This window comes from Macrobrachium rosenbergii, chromosome 1 (genome assembly GCF_040412425.1).
Source record: "Macrobrachium rosenbergii isolate ZJJX-2024 chromosome 1, ASM4041242v1, whole genome shotgun sequence".
Taxonomy (NCBI): Eukaryota; Metazoa; Arthropoda; class Malacostraca; order Decapoda; family Palaemonidae; genus Macrobrachium; species Macrobrachium rosenbergii.
In genome coordinates, this window is record NC_089741.1 from 41,813,538 (window position 1) to 41,828,537 (window position 15,000).

General features: G+C 37.8%; 2 protein-coding genes across 2 annotated transcripts in view; one reads left to right on the plus strand and one right to left on the minus strand.

Moving 5' to 3' along the window:
* GPHR (golgi pH regulator) overlaps positions 1 to 15,000 on the minus strand; it is a 139,981-nt gene that overhangs the window by 60,977 nt on the left and 64,004 nt on the right. Inside the window, exon 2 of the mRNA XM_067082402.1 lies at positions 13,046 to 13,063. The gene's annotated coding sequence lies outside the window, so the exon portion shown is untranslated. The remainder of the gene's footprint in view (positions 1 to 13,045; positions 13,064 to 15,000) is intronic.
* LOC136825571 (formin-2-like) overlaps positions 12,431 to 15,000 on the plus strand; it is a 49,900-nt gene continuing 47,330 nt past the window's right edge. The window contains exon 1 of the mRNA XM_067082188.1: positions 12,431 to 12,634. Coding sequence (XP_066938289.1) covers positions 12,548 to 12,634 — 87 coding nt within the window. The 5' untranslated portion in view covers positions 12,431 to 12,547. The remainder of the gene's footprint in view (positions 12,635 to 15,000) is intronic.

Consider the following 15,000-nt stretch of genomic DNA (forward strand, 5'->3'; position numbering starts at 1 on the left):
ATTATTTTTTTTACAAAATCATGATAAAAATGTGACATTCAGAAAATCAGTGAGTCAAATGCACTTAACGGCCTCAGATCATTAATGAGTCCTGATAAAACAGTGGGGGGGAGGGGGGGGAAAGAGTGTGGGGGAATGGTGGATGGTAGTGTGGGGAATGGAGTGGGGAAGGATGTGGGAGACTTTTTGAGATTCTACTCTATGTGGGATGAGTGGGAAGGGGAAGAGGAGAGGGAGTGTAGGAGTGAGGGAGGATTTTAATGTGTTGGAGATTCTTATGATACTGTGTGTGTGAGAGAGAGAGAGAGAGAGAGAGAGAGAGAGAGAGAGAGAGAGAGAGAGAGAGAGAGAGAGAGAGAGAGAGGTTATTGTGTGTTGGAGAAAGCACGTAATATTGGAGGCCTTGTTGGAGTTGGAGGAGTAAGAGTGTTGGAAATCAGAAACTGGAGACTGAATCCTGATCTCTTGGATAGAACAGAGCCAGTCGTTGGCTGACTAAGTGAGGAATGGAAAACACTACTTAGGAAGTAGGGAAATGAATGGGCATACCCACCTGCTAAGTCTTCAACCGCTCTAAGTCTAAATGAGGTTGTAAGGCTATTTTCAAAGTATTACATTTTGAACGAAAACAATACAATAGTTTCACTCTGTAATTCATAGTATTAACTGTCATCAATAGTTCAGATCGCCCGTAGGGGGATAGTGCCGTCAGTGCGCCTCATGGGATGCACTGTAGGTATTACTTAAGGTTCTCTGCAGCGTCCCTGCGGCCCCTAGCTGCAACCCCTTTCGTTCCTTTTACTGTACCTCCTTTCATATTCTATGTCTTCCATCTTACTTTCCACCATCTCTTTTAACAGTTGATTCATGGCAACTTTGAGGTTTTTCCTGTTACACCTTTCAAACCTTTTACTGTCAATTTCCGTTTCAGCGCTGAATGACCTCATAGGGCCCAGTGCTTGGCCTTTGGCCTAAATTCTATGTTCAATGCAATTCAATAGTTCAAATCAACCTTTTTAATACTATGCTGTTAATATACTTTACTGCTGTAAAGGCAGTACGATGAAGACCAATCTAGCTATCTGTCTCCGGACTGGGTAAAAGATGGCGAACTGTTTGACTGATCTTTGAAAATTGGGTTACAAAGCCAAGCACTGGGGCGGTGTCGATCGCTCAGCACTCAAGACAGTGAAAAGAGCGAGTTGGAGGGGTTGGACAGCAAGCTGGAAAAAAGGAAGCGGGAATGAAGGTAAATTAAAAGGCTAAAAAGTGGGTGGAGCTAGGGGCAGAATGGATACAACAAATACCCTTTAGTAATGCCTACAGTGCTTCACGTGAGGTGCACTGACGGCTCTACTCTAACTCCCTACGGTGTAAGAAGATTTCACTAATTACCAAAGGGATGGTTGTGAAAATTAAGAAATGATTGACAGGTTGATTGATTTTACCCACAAACTGGCGTCGCAAATACTGTGACCAGCTGCATATACATACGTGAGGTACCGGAGAAATTGATTTAAAATGTGCAAACACAAAGCATATGTTTAGAATGACGACACATGTTTACGAGGAAAACTACTCGGTGTTTAGAAGAATGAATAAGGAAATGGAGTTTGAAGTGATAATCATAAAATACTGAAGAAAAGAGAAAACTTACAAATGATATTTTTGTACAAAATAGATCGGCTGAAATCTAAAAGGACCAAGTAAGCATTCAAGTACGACTATCAACCAAACTAATAAAAACAACGCAAAGAAAATAAGCAAAACAAACAAAGTAAGCATCTTTCACAACACCTCTGAACGAACGAAATCCCATAATCTTAACATAAAAAATCAAAAGAGCATCATCGAAGGAAAGCTTGACGAAAAATAAGAAAAAAGAACACATCATCAAGCGCAGGAGATATACGAAAGAAAAAAAAAAAGCCGCGTCACCTTCCCATAAGAAGGGGAAAAAAAAATGAAATAAGTAAATGACAGACGAAGAAAATGACGAGGAAAATGATCAAACCGAAAGCTTCCCGCCCGCGGGAAAGTTTTAGAAAGCCCCGTGAAAATAACTAAACGCTCTCTGACACCCAGTCAGCCGTTCTTCCGAAGCGCCATCTCTCTCTGATTGACACAAGAGTACGTGAAAAAAACAATAAAAAAAAACTTTTAAAACGCTTTGAAAGCGGTTGAGAAAGAACTGTGATACCTGGAAAACATAAAGAATATAATCTTGTCTCATTTGTACAATGTTCGAAAATTGATCGTTTTTTGTTTTCATTCATTTAGAAGACACGTAAAACAGAAGCTGTTATTATTGTAACATGATGTTCAACTAAAACTCACACACACACACGGTACCAAGCGTCAAACATTCCTCTCTCTCTCTCTCTCTCTCTCTTTTTGTATTGAGGCGACCGAATGACTTAAGAGTTACGTAATAATCCGAGTTGCAATCGACGAGAACCTATTTCCAGACACAACTCATCAGGTTTCCTTGGTCAATAAACTTTACGAGAGAGAGAGAGAGAGAGAGAGAGAGAGAGAGAGAGAGAGAGAGAGAGAGAGAGATTTACAGGCTGTTTTGTACGTGTACATTCGTAAAATTAATAGTGACACATATACACGATTCTCTCTCTCTCTCTCTCTCTCTCTCTCTCTCTCTCTCTCTCTATATATATATATATATATATATATATATATATATATATATATATATATATATATATATATATATATACATACACATACATACATACATACACACATATATATATTATATATGCACACACACATACATCCTTGTGCTAGTATCGCAACGCAAGGTGAATTTCAACCACGTAAGACGGAGAAAGTAAGAGAATGTATGAGCACACAGTACATGTTATTCCTACAAATAGGGACAATCCAGTAATAACGCCCCCAACCCCACAACCCCCAATCCTCACCCCCTCTGGCGACGATTCAGATAACTACTATCTCTGCATGATGAATCTCCGGCTTGTCATCAGTGTGGCTGACAGCCTTGATCTGGTCAGTCCGTCCGGGCGACTGTACTTACTCAGCCGTGTGACTGCCTGATTAATGAGAATGCTAATTAACGTCAGGTGCGCTTTCCGGTAATGAGAAATGTTTGCTGAATCTCGTTGCTGAGAAGATAAGCTTCAATACTGATGAGAGAGAGAGAGAGAGAGATACATTGCTAACATGCTGCTGTATACGTCTTCAGTCAAATCAATAAAATCAAATCATCTTCTTCGTAAATATATATATATATAATATATATATATAATATATATATATATATATACATACAGTATATATATATATATAAATTAACAGTAGTATACTCTTAACAGTAGGCTACTGATTGGTAATGATAGTTGGTGTAGTATTTGTGAAATAGGCAATAAAAAAATATATATAAATACATACATACATACATACATATATATATATATATATTATATATATATATATAATATGTATATATATTATATATATTCACCTGTATACGAGGTGTCAGGAATAGGATAACGTCCTTAGAAATAGCTGTTTTTGCACCAGCACGGGGCTCTTGTTCCATAAATAATTCATATGACGATTGTCGAATGACAAGATAATTCTAATCTCAGGCTATCGCGATGTTGAGTCTATCACAGACATTCAAGTTAGGCTCATTTATTATTATTATTATTATTATTATTATTATTGTTGTTGTTGTTGTTGTTCAGAAGATAAACTATGATGCATATGGAAAAAGTTAAGTATATCTTAGTTTAACCAGACCACTGAGCTGGTTAACAACTCTCCGGCCCGAAGGATTAGACTTATTTTACGTGGCTAAGAACCAATTGGTTACCTAGCAACGGGACCTACAGCTTATTGTGGAATCCGAACCACATTATAGCGAGAAATGAATTTCTACCACCAGAAATAAATTCCTCTTTATTCTTCAATGGCCGGTCGGTGATTCGAACTCGCGGCCAGCAGAGTGCTAGCTGAGAACGGAACCTACCCTCCCAATGAGGAACTGGGACGCTGCAAAGAACCTTAAGTAATGCCTACGGTGCACCACGTGAGGTGCACTGACGGCATATCTTCGCTCGAACTTTTGGAGGTTTCAACTGCACAACGTCCTCATGGAAAGGAAAGAAAAGGACCCATGAAATATCAAAAACCGGTAAAATAAATAATGACCAACCATGAGTTTGCTCTGGTCAGTTTTCATGTCATGAGCGAGAAGTCGGTATATAACTGCAGAGCAAACCATGACATGTCAAAATGACATGACATTTCCACCCTTATGTACTCGTCACAGAGGGTCGAAAGGTGATTCAAGTACGGTAATAATGATTGACAGCCCAGAATGGAAAGGAAGGAAGGTTGGGGGGGGGGGGACAAATTGGGGTGATCTCCATGACATGAGTGAGAAGTCGGTGTATAGCCGCAAAGCAAACCATGACATGACAAGTAGTGAAATCAAGTCGAAAGCGTATTCAAGCACAGGAATAATGACTGACAGCTAAGAAAGGAAGGACAGAAGGGGAGGGGGGAAAATTGGGAGTGCTCCTAACCAACACATATGCGAAATATTCGAGATTAAGGATATTTTCACTCTTATGTACTCGTCAAATAAGGTCGACAGCGGATTCAAGCACGGGAATAATGCTTGACAGCTCAGGAACAGGGGAGAAGGATCCCAAATTGGGGATTGGGGGGGAGAATGGGGCGATCCCAAATTGACAGACAGCCGAAATATTGGGATTAAAGACACACTCTCACTCATGTACTTGTCAAATAAGGTCGAATGTTTATTCAAGACAGACAGCCGAAATATTCTAAATTGGGGTGATCCCAATTTGACAGACAGCCGAAATATTCGAGATTAAAGACACTTTCACGCTTATGTGCTTGTCAAATAAGGTCGAGTGTTTATTCAAGCACGGGAACAATGCCTGACAGCTCAGTAAGGCAGGATACGAGTTGGGTAGGGCCTGCTAAATTGGGGTGCACCCAAACTGACGGATAACCGAAATATTCAAGATTATAAAAAAAAAAAACTGCCGCTGCGCTCTCTACAAGCGAGAGAGAGGTCACTGACCCAAGGAGAGAGAGAGAGAGAGACAGAGAGAATACTTGCAATCTCACGCTAATGAAATGGCAGAAAACCAACTTGGGGTCACCGGCCCGTGGAGATTTCAAAGACGAATGATTAATACGTTCAGTTACTTGACTTCTAACCTACTATGCTGACGCAAAATGGAGAATAAACGTTCTACGTTCTTTTCCCCTTTTCATTCTACTGACTTGCTTTTGTCGATTACGAGCGTAAAATTACAAGGACCTCGTTGTCTCTCATTCATTCTTCTTTCTGATCTCTCAGTACATTCATTATTATTATTATTATTATTATTATTATTATTATTATTATTATTATTCAGTTTCCGATTCCGGGGACCGACGTTTTCATGGTCCGAACCCCTGCGGGCTTTAGAACGTATTATTATTATTATTATTATTATTATTATTATTATTATTATTATTATTATTATTATTATTATTATTGCAAATCTTCTTCACAATCCCGTGAATATGTTTATAAAATACAAAATCCACATTTATGTAAAGTACTGTATTTACAAATAATAAAATTAATTCCAGGAGCTTTCGAGAGCCTGCTCAGCTCCCTTCTTCAGCTAGAAATGACAGTCTTGGTTATGAGAACTTGAAAACAAACTTTAAAAGCAAGGGTAAACAAGACGCATTCTGAATTTCCTATTATCTTCTGTTGCTTCTTTCAAATGAACACCATATCCTCTGGAAGCTTGAAATTTCAAGTCAATGGCCTCTGTAGACTTCTTCCTAATGAATCGGGGTTCATTATTATTATTATTATTATTATTATTATTATTATTATTATTATTATTATTCAGAAGATAAACTGCCATTTATTAGGCACAAGCTCACAGGGGTCCACTGACTTGAAATTCAAGCTTCCAAAGAATACGGAATTCATTTGCAAGAAGTTACAGAAAATTCAAAATACAGAAAGACGAGAACAGTAACTGTAAAAGGAAAAAAAAAAAAGATAAATCAACAAATAAGTACATACAAATATAAATAAATCAGTAAAATAAACGGGGAATTGTTTTGAGCAGTAATGCATTGCATTTTCATTTTTATCCAGGAGCCAAATATATCAAGAACATTCAGAGCGTAGAGCAAGTCACCTTTCTGAGGTTGACCAGACGGAATAAAAATACCTGTTTTCTGAAGAAGAAGAAGAAGAAGAAGAAGAAGAAGGAAGGAAGAAGGAGGAGGAGGAGGAGGAGGAGGAGGAGGCCTCCGGTGCACAAGCCTGGTCTTAAACAAGCAGAAGCAAGGGAGAAATAGAACGAGCAAGGGAGCCGTTTCAAAGCCAAATCTTGACTACTACTACTACTACTACTAAGTTAAGAATACATTAGTTTTACCAGACCACTGAGCTGATTAACAGCTCTCCTAGGGCTGGCCCGAAGGATTAGACTTATTTTACGTCGCTAAGAACCAATAGGTTACTTAGCAACGGGACCTACAGCTTATTGTGGAATCCGAACCACATTATGGCGAAAAATGAATTTCTATCACCAGAAATAAATTCCTCTAACTCTTCATCAGCCGGTCGGGGGAATTGAACTCCGGCCCATCGAGTGACAGTCTGAAGCTCAACCGACTCAGCCAACGAAGGGCTTCAACTAGTAGTACTACTACTACTACTACCACTTAAGCGTCAAGGATTTTGTGGGTTGTTGCAGAAGTCAGTGACGGAAAAAAAATCAAACTATTAAATCCTACAGAAACAATATGGTAAGATATTATAAGTAACTTACGGATGGTTACCGAGAGCCATCACTTCATGTTTCATGGAAGTAATTGAGCTGACACATACATTTACATGAAGGAAGGAATATAGAATTTAGGCCAAGTGCTGGGGCCTATGAGGTCATTCAGCATCGAAACGGAAACTGTGAGTAGAAAGGTTTGAAAGGTGTAACAGGAGGAAAACCTCGCAGTTGCACTATGAAACAATTATTAGAAGGTGGATAGCAAGATGGAAGAAAGAGATTATGAATGGAGGTACAGTAAAAGGAATGAAAGGGGTTGCAGCTAGGGACCAACAGGACGCTGGAAAGAACCTTAAGTAATGCCTACAGTGCACCGCATGAGGTGCACAAACGGTACTACCCCCCCTACGGGTATACTTTTACATAAAATCTATTGTGAAGACGAAACACTCACTTGTATAGGGTACTGGTGGGAAACTAAAGATGTATACTATCTTACTTATAGTATACTTCACACTCCTTACGTTTTTCAATTTTAGAATTCATGGTTTAACAACATCAAGTACAAAATTACCATAAGTACGAAAGTCAAACTGTAAAACTTTTCTTTAACGTCACTTGCATACACTATATATATATATAATATATACATAAAATATATCTATACATACATATATGTATACATATATGTGTGTGTACCCCACAATCGTGAATGTCTTGTACACATCACAAAGGTATCTATCAATCGGCAATAGAAACTCGACATTACCCAAATGGATGCATAGTACGCATTTCCTGTCGGAAAGTTTCCAGCGCCGCTATTGGCCGAGCGTTTTGTAACCAAATGTCTCTGCGAATTCGAGATTCTCACGATTTTACTGTCGTGACTCCGAAGAAAAGCGGAGTGAGAGACTAGGTGCGAATATTATGTGCTGAATGCGCTTGCGCACCCATCAAAACGCATCGGTCCGGAAGAAATGGTAGTGGTTCTCACTTTGACACCTACCTAGACTCATGGCAATCTTGCAAGGTTCGTCAGTCGCCGAACATAAGTATATATATGTATGTATGATGTATGTATGTATGTATGTATGTATGTATGTATGTATGTATGTATGTATGTATGTATATACATATATATGTATATTAACTTTATCACATGCACAGTTGTTCTGGGCATTAGTAGAATTACGAAAAGGACCTCATTCAAACTGGATGGTATCTAATGGAGTATTTATTCAGAACAAGTTACAAGCTTTCTGAATAAATACTCCATTAGATACCATCCAGTTTGAATGAGGTCCTTTTAATATATATGTTAAATGAATGTATATATATATAGGTATATATATTTAATATATATATATATATATATATATATATATATATATATATATAATATATATATATATATATATATATATATATATATATATATATATATATATATATAATTTGTCACTCTACCTATCACATACATTCATAAATTTCTGCCTCACCTGCGGATCGAACCCCAAATAAAAGACCAGAGCTCTACCAATCAACCAAGAAAAGGTCATATAAGAAGTTGGAACCTATGACCAGAGCACAGTAATATAACGATGCGTACAAATATTAAAACTTCACAAGCTACCGATTTTCCTGATTGAATTGAACTGAATATAGAATTTAGGCCAAAGGCCAGGCACTGGCACCTATGAGGTCATTCAGCGCTGAAACGGAAATTGACAGTGAAAGGTTTGAAAGGTGTAACAGAAGGAAAACCTCGCAGCTGCACTATGAATCAACTGTTAGCTGAGGGTGGAAAGCACGATGGAGGAAAAAAAAGTTAAGCATACCTTAGTTTAACCAGACCACTGAACTGATTAACAGCTCTCCTAGGGCTGGCCCGAAGGATTTGATTTATTTTAAAGAGAATATGAAAGGAGGTACAGTAAAAGGAACGAGAGGCGTTGCAGCTAGGGGCCGAAGGCACGCTGCACAAAACCTTCAGTAATGCCTACAGTGCGCCGTATGACGGCACTACCCCCTTAAGGGGGACCCAGACGGGTTACAAAAGAGGTTGGAATCTAAATAGGCCTATGACCAGAGCACAGTATAATATAAAGATACGGACAAATACTAAAACTTCACGAGCTACTGATTTTCCCGATGTTGGCAATCCAGTTACAAGGACACCAGAACTTCATCATGTAATATAAATAACTAAAAAGCTTTAAAACGATCCAGAATAGAACCATGACGTCCTAAATAGTATCTGAAGGCGGGAAAGATAACAAAACACTAGACTAATGGCGGGTTCCCGAAAGAAAACGGATGTAATTTACGAGGAGTCCATTTCTTGAAGGATTTTTCTTAACCCTACATTCGTTCTCCTTACAACTTGGCTGTTCAGCTTTTCTAACTTAGGTCTAATTGAAGCCTTCACTCAGCTTTTATATGAGTCCAGGAATGTGATGAAATGGTTTGGTTGAACCACTTCAAAATAATAATAATAATAGTAATAATAATAATAATAATAATAATAATAAGAAGAAGAAGAAGAAGAAGAAGAAGAAGAAGAAGAAGAAGAAGAAGAAGAAGAAGAAGAAGAAGAAGAAGAAGAAGAGAAGTTTCCGGAGACCACAAACCTCCGCCAAGTATGTGCATACCACCCCAATATCTTATCACTTGACGCCAGTCACTAAGCCCATCTTTGAACATTTTCCGTACAAGTCCAAACATTAATTTTTGCTTAGTCCTTTTACCAAAGAAACAAATAAATACAAAGTATGTAGTGGTGGTAGTTACAGGAATATATGCTATATCCTACGCCTAACATAACCTAACCTAGGCCATATCCTACCTGGGACGTCCCTGGTATTAAGTATCCGTGAGGAACTCTCACTCATAATAGCTACCTCGTGCTCCATTGAGAGAGAGAGAGAGAGAGAGAGAGAGAGAGAGAGAGAGAGAGAAAGAGAGAGAAGAGACTGTTGACCTATAGCCTAGAGGTCAGGAAACTTCGTGATCGTGATATCCACTGTGACCTCCGCCACCTGAACACGTCTTATACCTGTACCAATACGTCACGGGCGGGTAATGAATCATTAATAATGGTACGTGTTTTCGACCGTCAAGTAAACAAAAACACAACCTCTCTGGAAGAGGTTGTACGGCGACATATGAAATGCATCGTGTGATTTCCTTAGAGATTTACAAGACTCTCTCTTCTCTCTCTCTCTTTCTCGGCGTAACAAAAGTTTAATCTATTCTTTGAAAGGTAATCCCTTCTCCCATAAGGTTAAATTCCTGTCTCTCTCAAAAGCTAATTACTTGAGCCAGTCACGAGTCCCACGTTTTTGTAAAATGCTCGTGAGAATTCACATATAAATGTTATGTCATTCTGCAAAGAGAGGAAATGTTAACGGAACAAAGAACATAACGCTTCGTTGGCAAAGGTAAAAATAACAATAAAGAACTCGCAGTGAGTCTAAAAGATTTCTAACAGTAGTGGCAGAGGTATAGGCCTAGTGTTGTGGAAAGGCAAAATGGCTTGGTCAGTGATATAATAATTCTCCAATGTATAACTGGAGGAAAACATTGTAAAAAATGGGTACCATAATTATACTGTAATGTATAACTGGAGTCTATGCAGACAGCACTACTGCGACAGGTGGACTACCGTGGCATAGGTGAGGCTTTTGGCAACGTCCTCCTATCGTGACCCTTTTGAGTGTTTCCAGTTTCGAAACTCTGGCTCCGAGGATGCTGAAGATAAGCTGGGTCAAAGGTCGCTTACGAATAAAGATGATGGTATAAGCTATGGTAATATAAACTATAATGATTGTGGAGTTATAATAATGATCTGTTGCTGAGGTGGAAGGCTGAGGGGTAGGCCTAAATTATATATATATATATATATATATATATATATATATATATATATATATATATATAATTTGATGGTCTATTAATTTATCAACTTAAATCCCAAAAACTATGAGGTGACGAAAATTGAAAATTTCCCAACTTGACTTCAAACCTGGGGGAGTGAATAAGAGATAAAAAAGTTGCTATCACAATGCGCATAATAACAAACAAAAAACAAAGACCACGAAAAGAAATATAAAGACGGAACTCACTTTCCTAACGCTTACGAAAATAAACAGCAACAAAGAAACAATAAAAAAAAAGAATAAAAAAAAAACTTCTTCATTGCATGCGATAACATCGGGGTTAACGAGGAACTAGGCCTTGGTGTGTTTCGAGCGCCTGGCTTCTGGTCCAGTAGTCAAAATGTCTCTTTGGATTTGTCTCTCTCGACACAATGGCCTCCCGAGGGAAAACAATGATCAGTCTCTTTGGTTCGGCCCCTTTTGTTTTTGGTGGAAAAGTCGTGGTTGGCGATAATGGTCTATGAGTGTCGCACCCCCCTACCACCACACCCCTCCCGAATTCGAAAAGTGGTCAGCGTTTTGTCTCCAGAAGTCAAGTCGCGCTCCCGAGAGTCAAGTCGTGCGTGATCGTGACGCTAAGTAGTCCGAGTGTTACGTTACGTAACGCTTTGACTTCTGGCTTCGGCGTGTCACGTAATCTTCAATAATCGATAGTCAAAAAATGGAGAGAGAGAGAGAGAGAGAGAGAGAGAGAGAGAGAGAGAGAGAGAGAGAGAGAGAGAGAGAATACTTCGAAAGTGGCTGAAAGGAGCTGGGTAGTATAAGATGAAGAAGTGCGTTTTTATATTATTAGGTAAATAATGCTGTTGGAATTTTTTAATGTTACCCCATCCTACGCATGATTAAGAATACCTGCCTCTTTGTTTCTATTTTTAAATTTCCATCCTTGGAAATAACTGACAGAAGCCGTAAATATTACAAGAAACATAAATTTGCCATATTAGGAAAACATTGTCGCTAGACTTACTGTAAGCCGTTCCCCACTCCCACACGCACTCGGTGCATTATAAAGGATGTCTCGTTGTCTTTTCTTTTTTATGTCGTTGCTAGAAAGTAATCCAAAGGAAATTAAAAAAAAAAAAAATACCAGATGAAGAAAAGAAGTGTCATTTTGGGAAAATAATGATTCTGAACTAGTGCCCACCCCCCACCAACACTAACCCCCAACCTCCTTATGATTAAGAATCTTATCTTGCAGACTTTCAGTTTCACTCTCCTCAATCGGCCGAGATAACCTTTTGTCATGATTCTCACATCCCTCTCTTTTGGAGCGTCTATTAAGGGGCGCAGTAATACGCTATAAAAATCCACTTGCGAGGGGAATAAGGCACTTCCATCCTGACTTTAATAAGGTTTGAGAGCGTTATCGCGGTCTACCACGTTGGAAACAACCCGAATGGAAAGTAGTCTGCCACCCCACTACCCCATTAACCCCGTCCCCCATGCATTATCTGGAAAGGGGTGCCAGAGCCTGATTTAAGAAATACCCAATTCAAGGAACACTTAAGACCATTTTAAGCAGCATCCATGAATGCAAAATGAGAAAATGCAATCTAGAAAACACTGAAATCAGCAAAATCTTTCTCGGTGACCAGCAGCGACCACTAAAAAGGTCCTGAATAGACCACCTGGCAACTGTCAAGAAGGGCGGGAAAAGCTTATAAAAGCAAGGACTCCTCTGGCGAGTCGGGGAGTTTCACTTCGGTTTTCGTAGAGGAGGCAACTTGGGCATCCTGCATATCTTTTGTTTTTTTGTTCTTGTTTTGTTGTGTTGATAATTTTATTTTGAACATGGCTGAGAAGGGAGACGTGGTGGACACGGTGTCCCTTCCACCAACTTATGCACCGTCGGAGGCTTACACAGAATCGCCACCACCGGTAAGTCTAAAAGTTTGTTTTCTGACAGACAGAGTTCAGCCCACTCTCTCGTGTCTGCTGAACTCAGCGGATTTCTCTATGCTCATACATTCAACATTTACTAAAAGACATGGAAAACATTCAACATTAACCCAGAAGACAATCACTTTTAACTGTAGAACACATCAGATTTATTAACTTACCTTACTGAAGTTGTTTCCTACGTCAAAAAATTACAATTTTAAAAATAACATTAGCTTTCTTGCGCATTTACTGTATTTTACACCCAAGTAATAAAATACTCTAGTGTCATACAATATTAATTGAAAGACATTAACCTACAAAACTTTTCACACCTTAGCAGATAATTTATTTTACACCAAAATACATTATACTGTTGATATGTAACACTGTAAGGTTCTGTACACTTACCACCTCTCGAGTCTGTTCCTGTAACAAAGAGATAAAAATGAGTATTAAAAATATATATATAACCAATGAATAAACATTAACCAAACGAAAACTACAAGATGAACATACATATCCTCTTGCATTTTTAAGTTTTCACATCAACTGTATGTAAACGTACATATTATGTATTGGTCTCCATTAGTTTGGCCTTTTGCATTTTGATTTTGTTCATGTCATATATATATATATATATATATATATATATATATATATATATATATATATATATATATATATATATATATATATATATATATATAGAATATCCGTGACTGCTTATTCCCATAATCCAGTGAACACAATTAAAATGCAAAAAGGTAAAAATAATGAAGACAAATATTTAATTAAAAACACTTGTCACAATCATTACGCTTTACCAAAGCATTCAAAATTTACACTTTGGCCTAAATTCCACATTAAATTCACTTCAGTTCATAAACCTTTCACGCGTTTGAACATTACATCTCTTTGTAATAAAAGGCAACCAAAGCAAAATATTAAAATAAAATAAAAAGTATATATATGTGAAAGTCGAAGCTTCGCGACGGCACCTTTAGCCACTTTGACGAGAAAGTCGAAGGGCGATGACGAGGGGGCGTCCCTGGGGTCCACTCCTGAGCCACTTCAGTAATTCCAGTTTTGTCTCGTTCGCGGAGAGAGAGAGAGAAATACTCTCACGGCGTTTTCTCTTTGTCTAATCCGGAGCTTTTTTTTTTAATGTTGGTTTATTGTCAAATAGTGATATGTAGGTTTTTTGGGGGAATGTATAAAAGCAGTTTCTTGTAGATTAAGAACTTTCACCAGGATCTCTCTCTCTCTTTCTTTCTCTCTGTCTCTCTCGAAAATGCTGAGTCCCATAATTCCCCCCCATCTCTCTCTCTCTCATGACAGTGTTCACAAAATGCGAAAACAATCATTCCTCTCTCTCTCTCTCTCTCTCTCTCTCTCTCTCTCTCTCTCTCTCTCTCTCTCATGACAATGTTCACAAAATGCGAAAATAATCATTCCTCTCTCTCTATCTCTCTCTCTCTCACATGACAATGTTCACAAAATGCGAAAATAATCATCTCTCTCTCTCTCTCTCTCTCTCTCTCTCTCTCTCTCTCTCTCTCTCTCTCTCTCTCTCTCTCTCTCTCTCAACTTTCACAAAAGGAGCCCATACGGAACTCTAAAGATAAATAAATCGCGGGACGGCTGTTCAGTCCAACTTTCCCCCAAGTCAGTTGAAAAGAAAAAAAAAATAAATAAACACTTTTTAAAACTATTATGTCTACAATATACATATATTTATTACAACCATTATGTCCGTGAGATACACATATTTATTAAAAATATTATTTCCGTAAACTAAGTATATAAAATTATTTTCACGATACAAAAAATCCCATCAATTCTTTTGGGGAAATTTTAGGTAAACATGCACAAACCTCACATTAGTATACATGCACAAACCTCATATTAGTAAACATGCACAAACCTCATATTAGTATACATGCACAAACCTCATATGAAGTTCCAACAGTTCACGAATTGCCATAAGAGAAAACCAAAAACAGCTTCAGAAATACATAATGAAATGTAGCTATTCATTTGAAATTACTAACAGGACCTCATTGAAACTGGACGGTACCTAGCGGAGATATTTATTCAATAAATATCTCCGCTAGATACCATCCAGATTCAATGAGGTCCTGTTAATAATTGTATTAATGCACAGATAACTGTGTAAGCGATAAAGTTAATAAATAAATAAATAAATAAATAAATTAAATATATATATATATATATATATATATATATATATATATATATATATATATATATATATATATATATGTATGTTATGTTTGGTCTGAGAATTTTCTATCATTTACTGCACTCAACATTTTATATAATTTTTATTTAGTTTTTAAAAC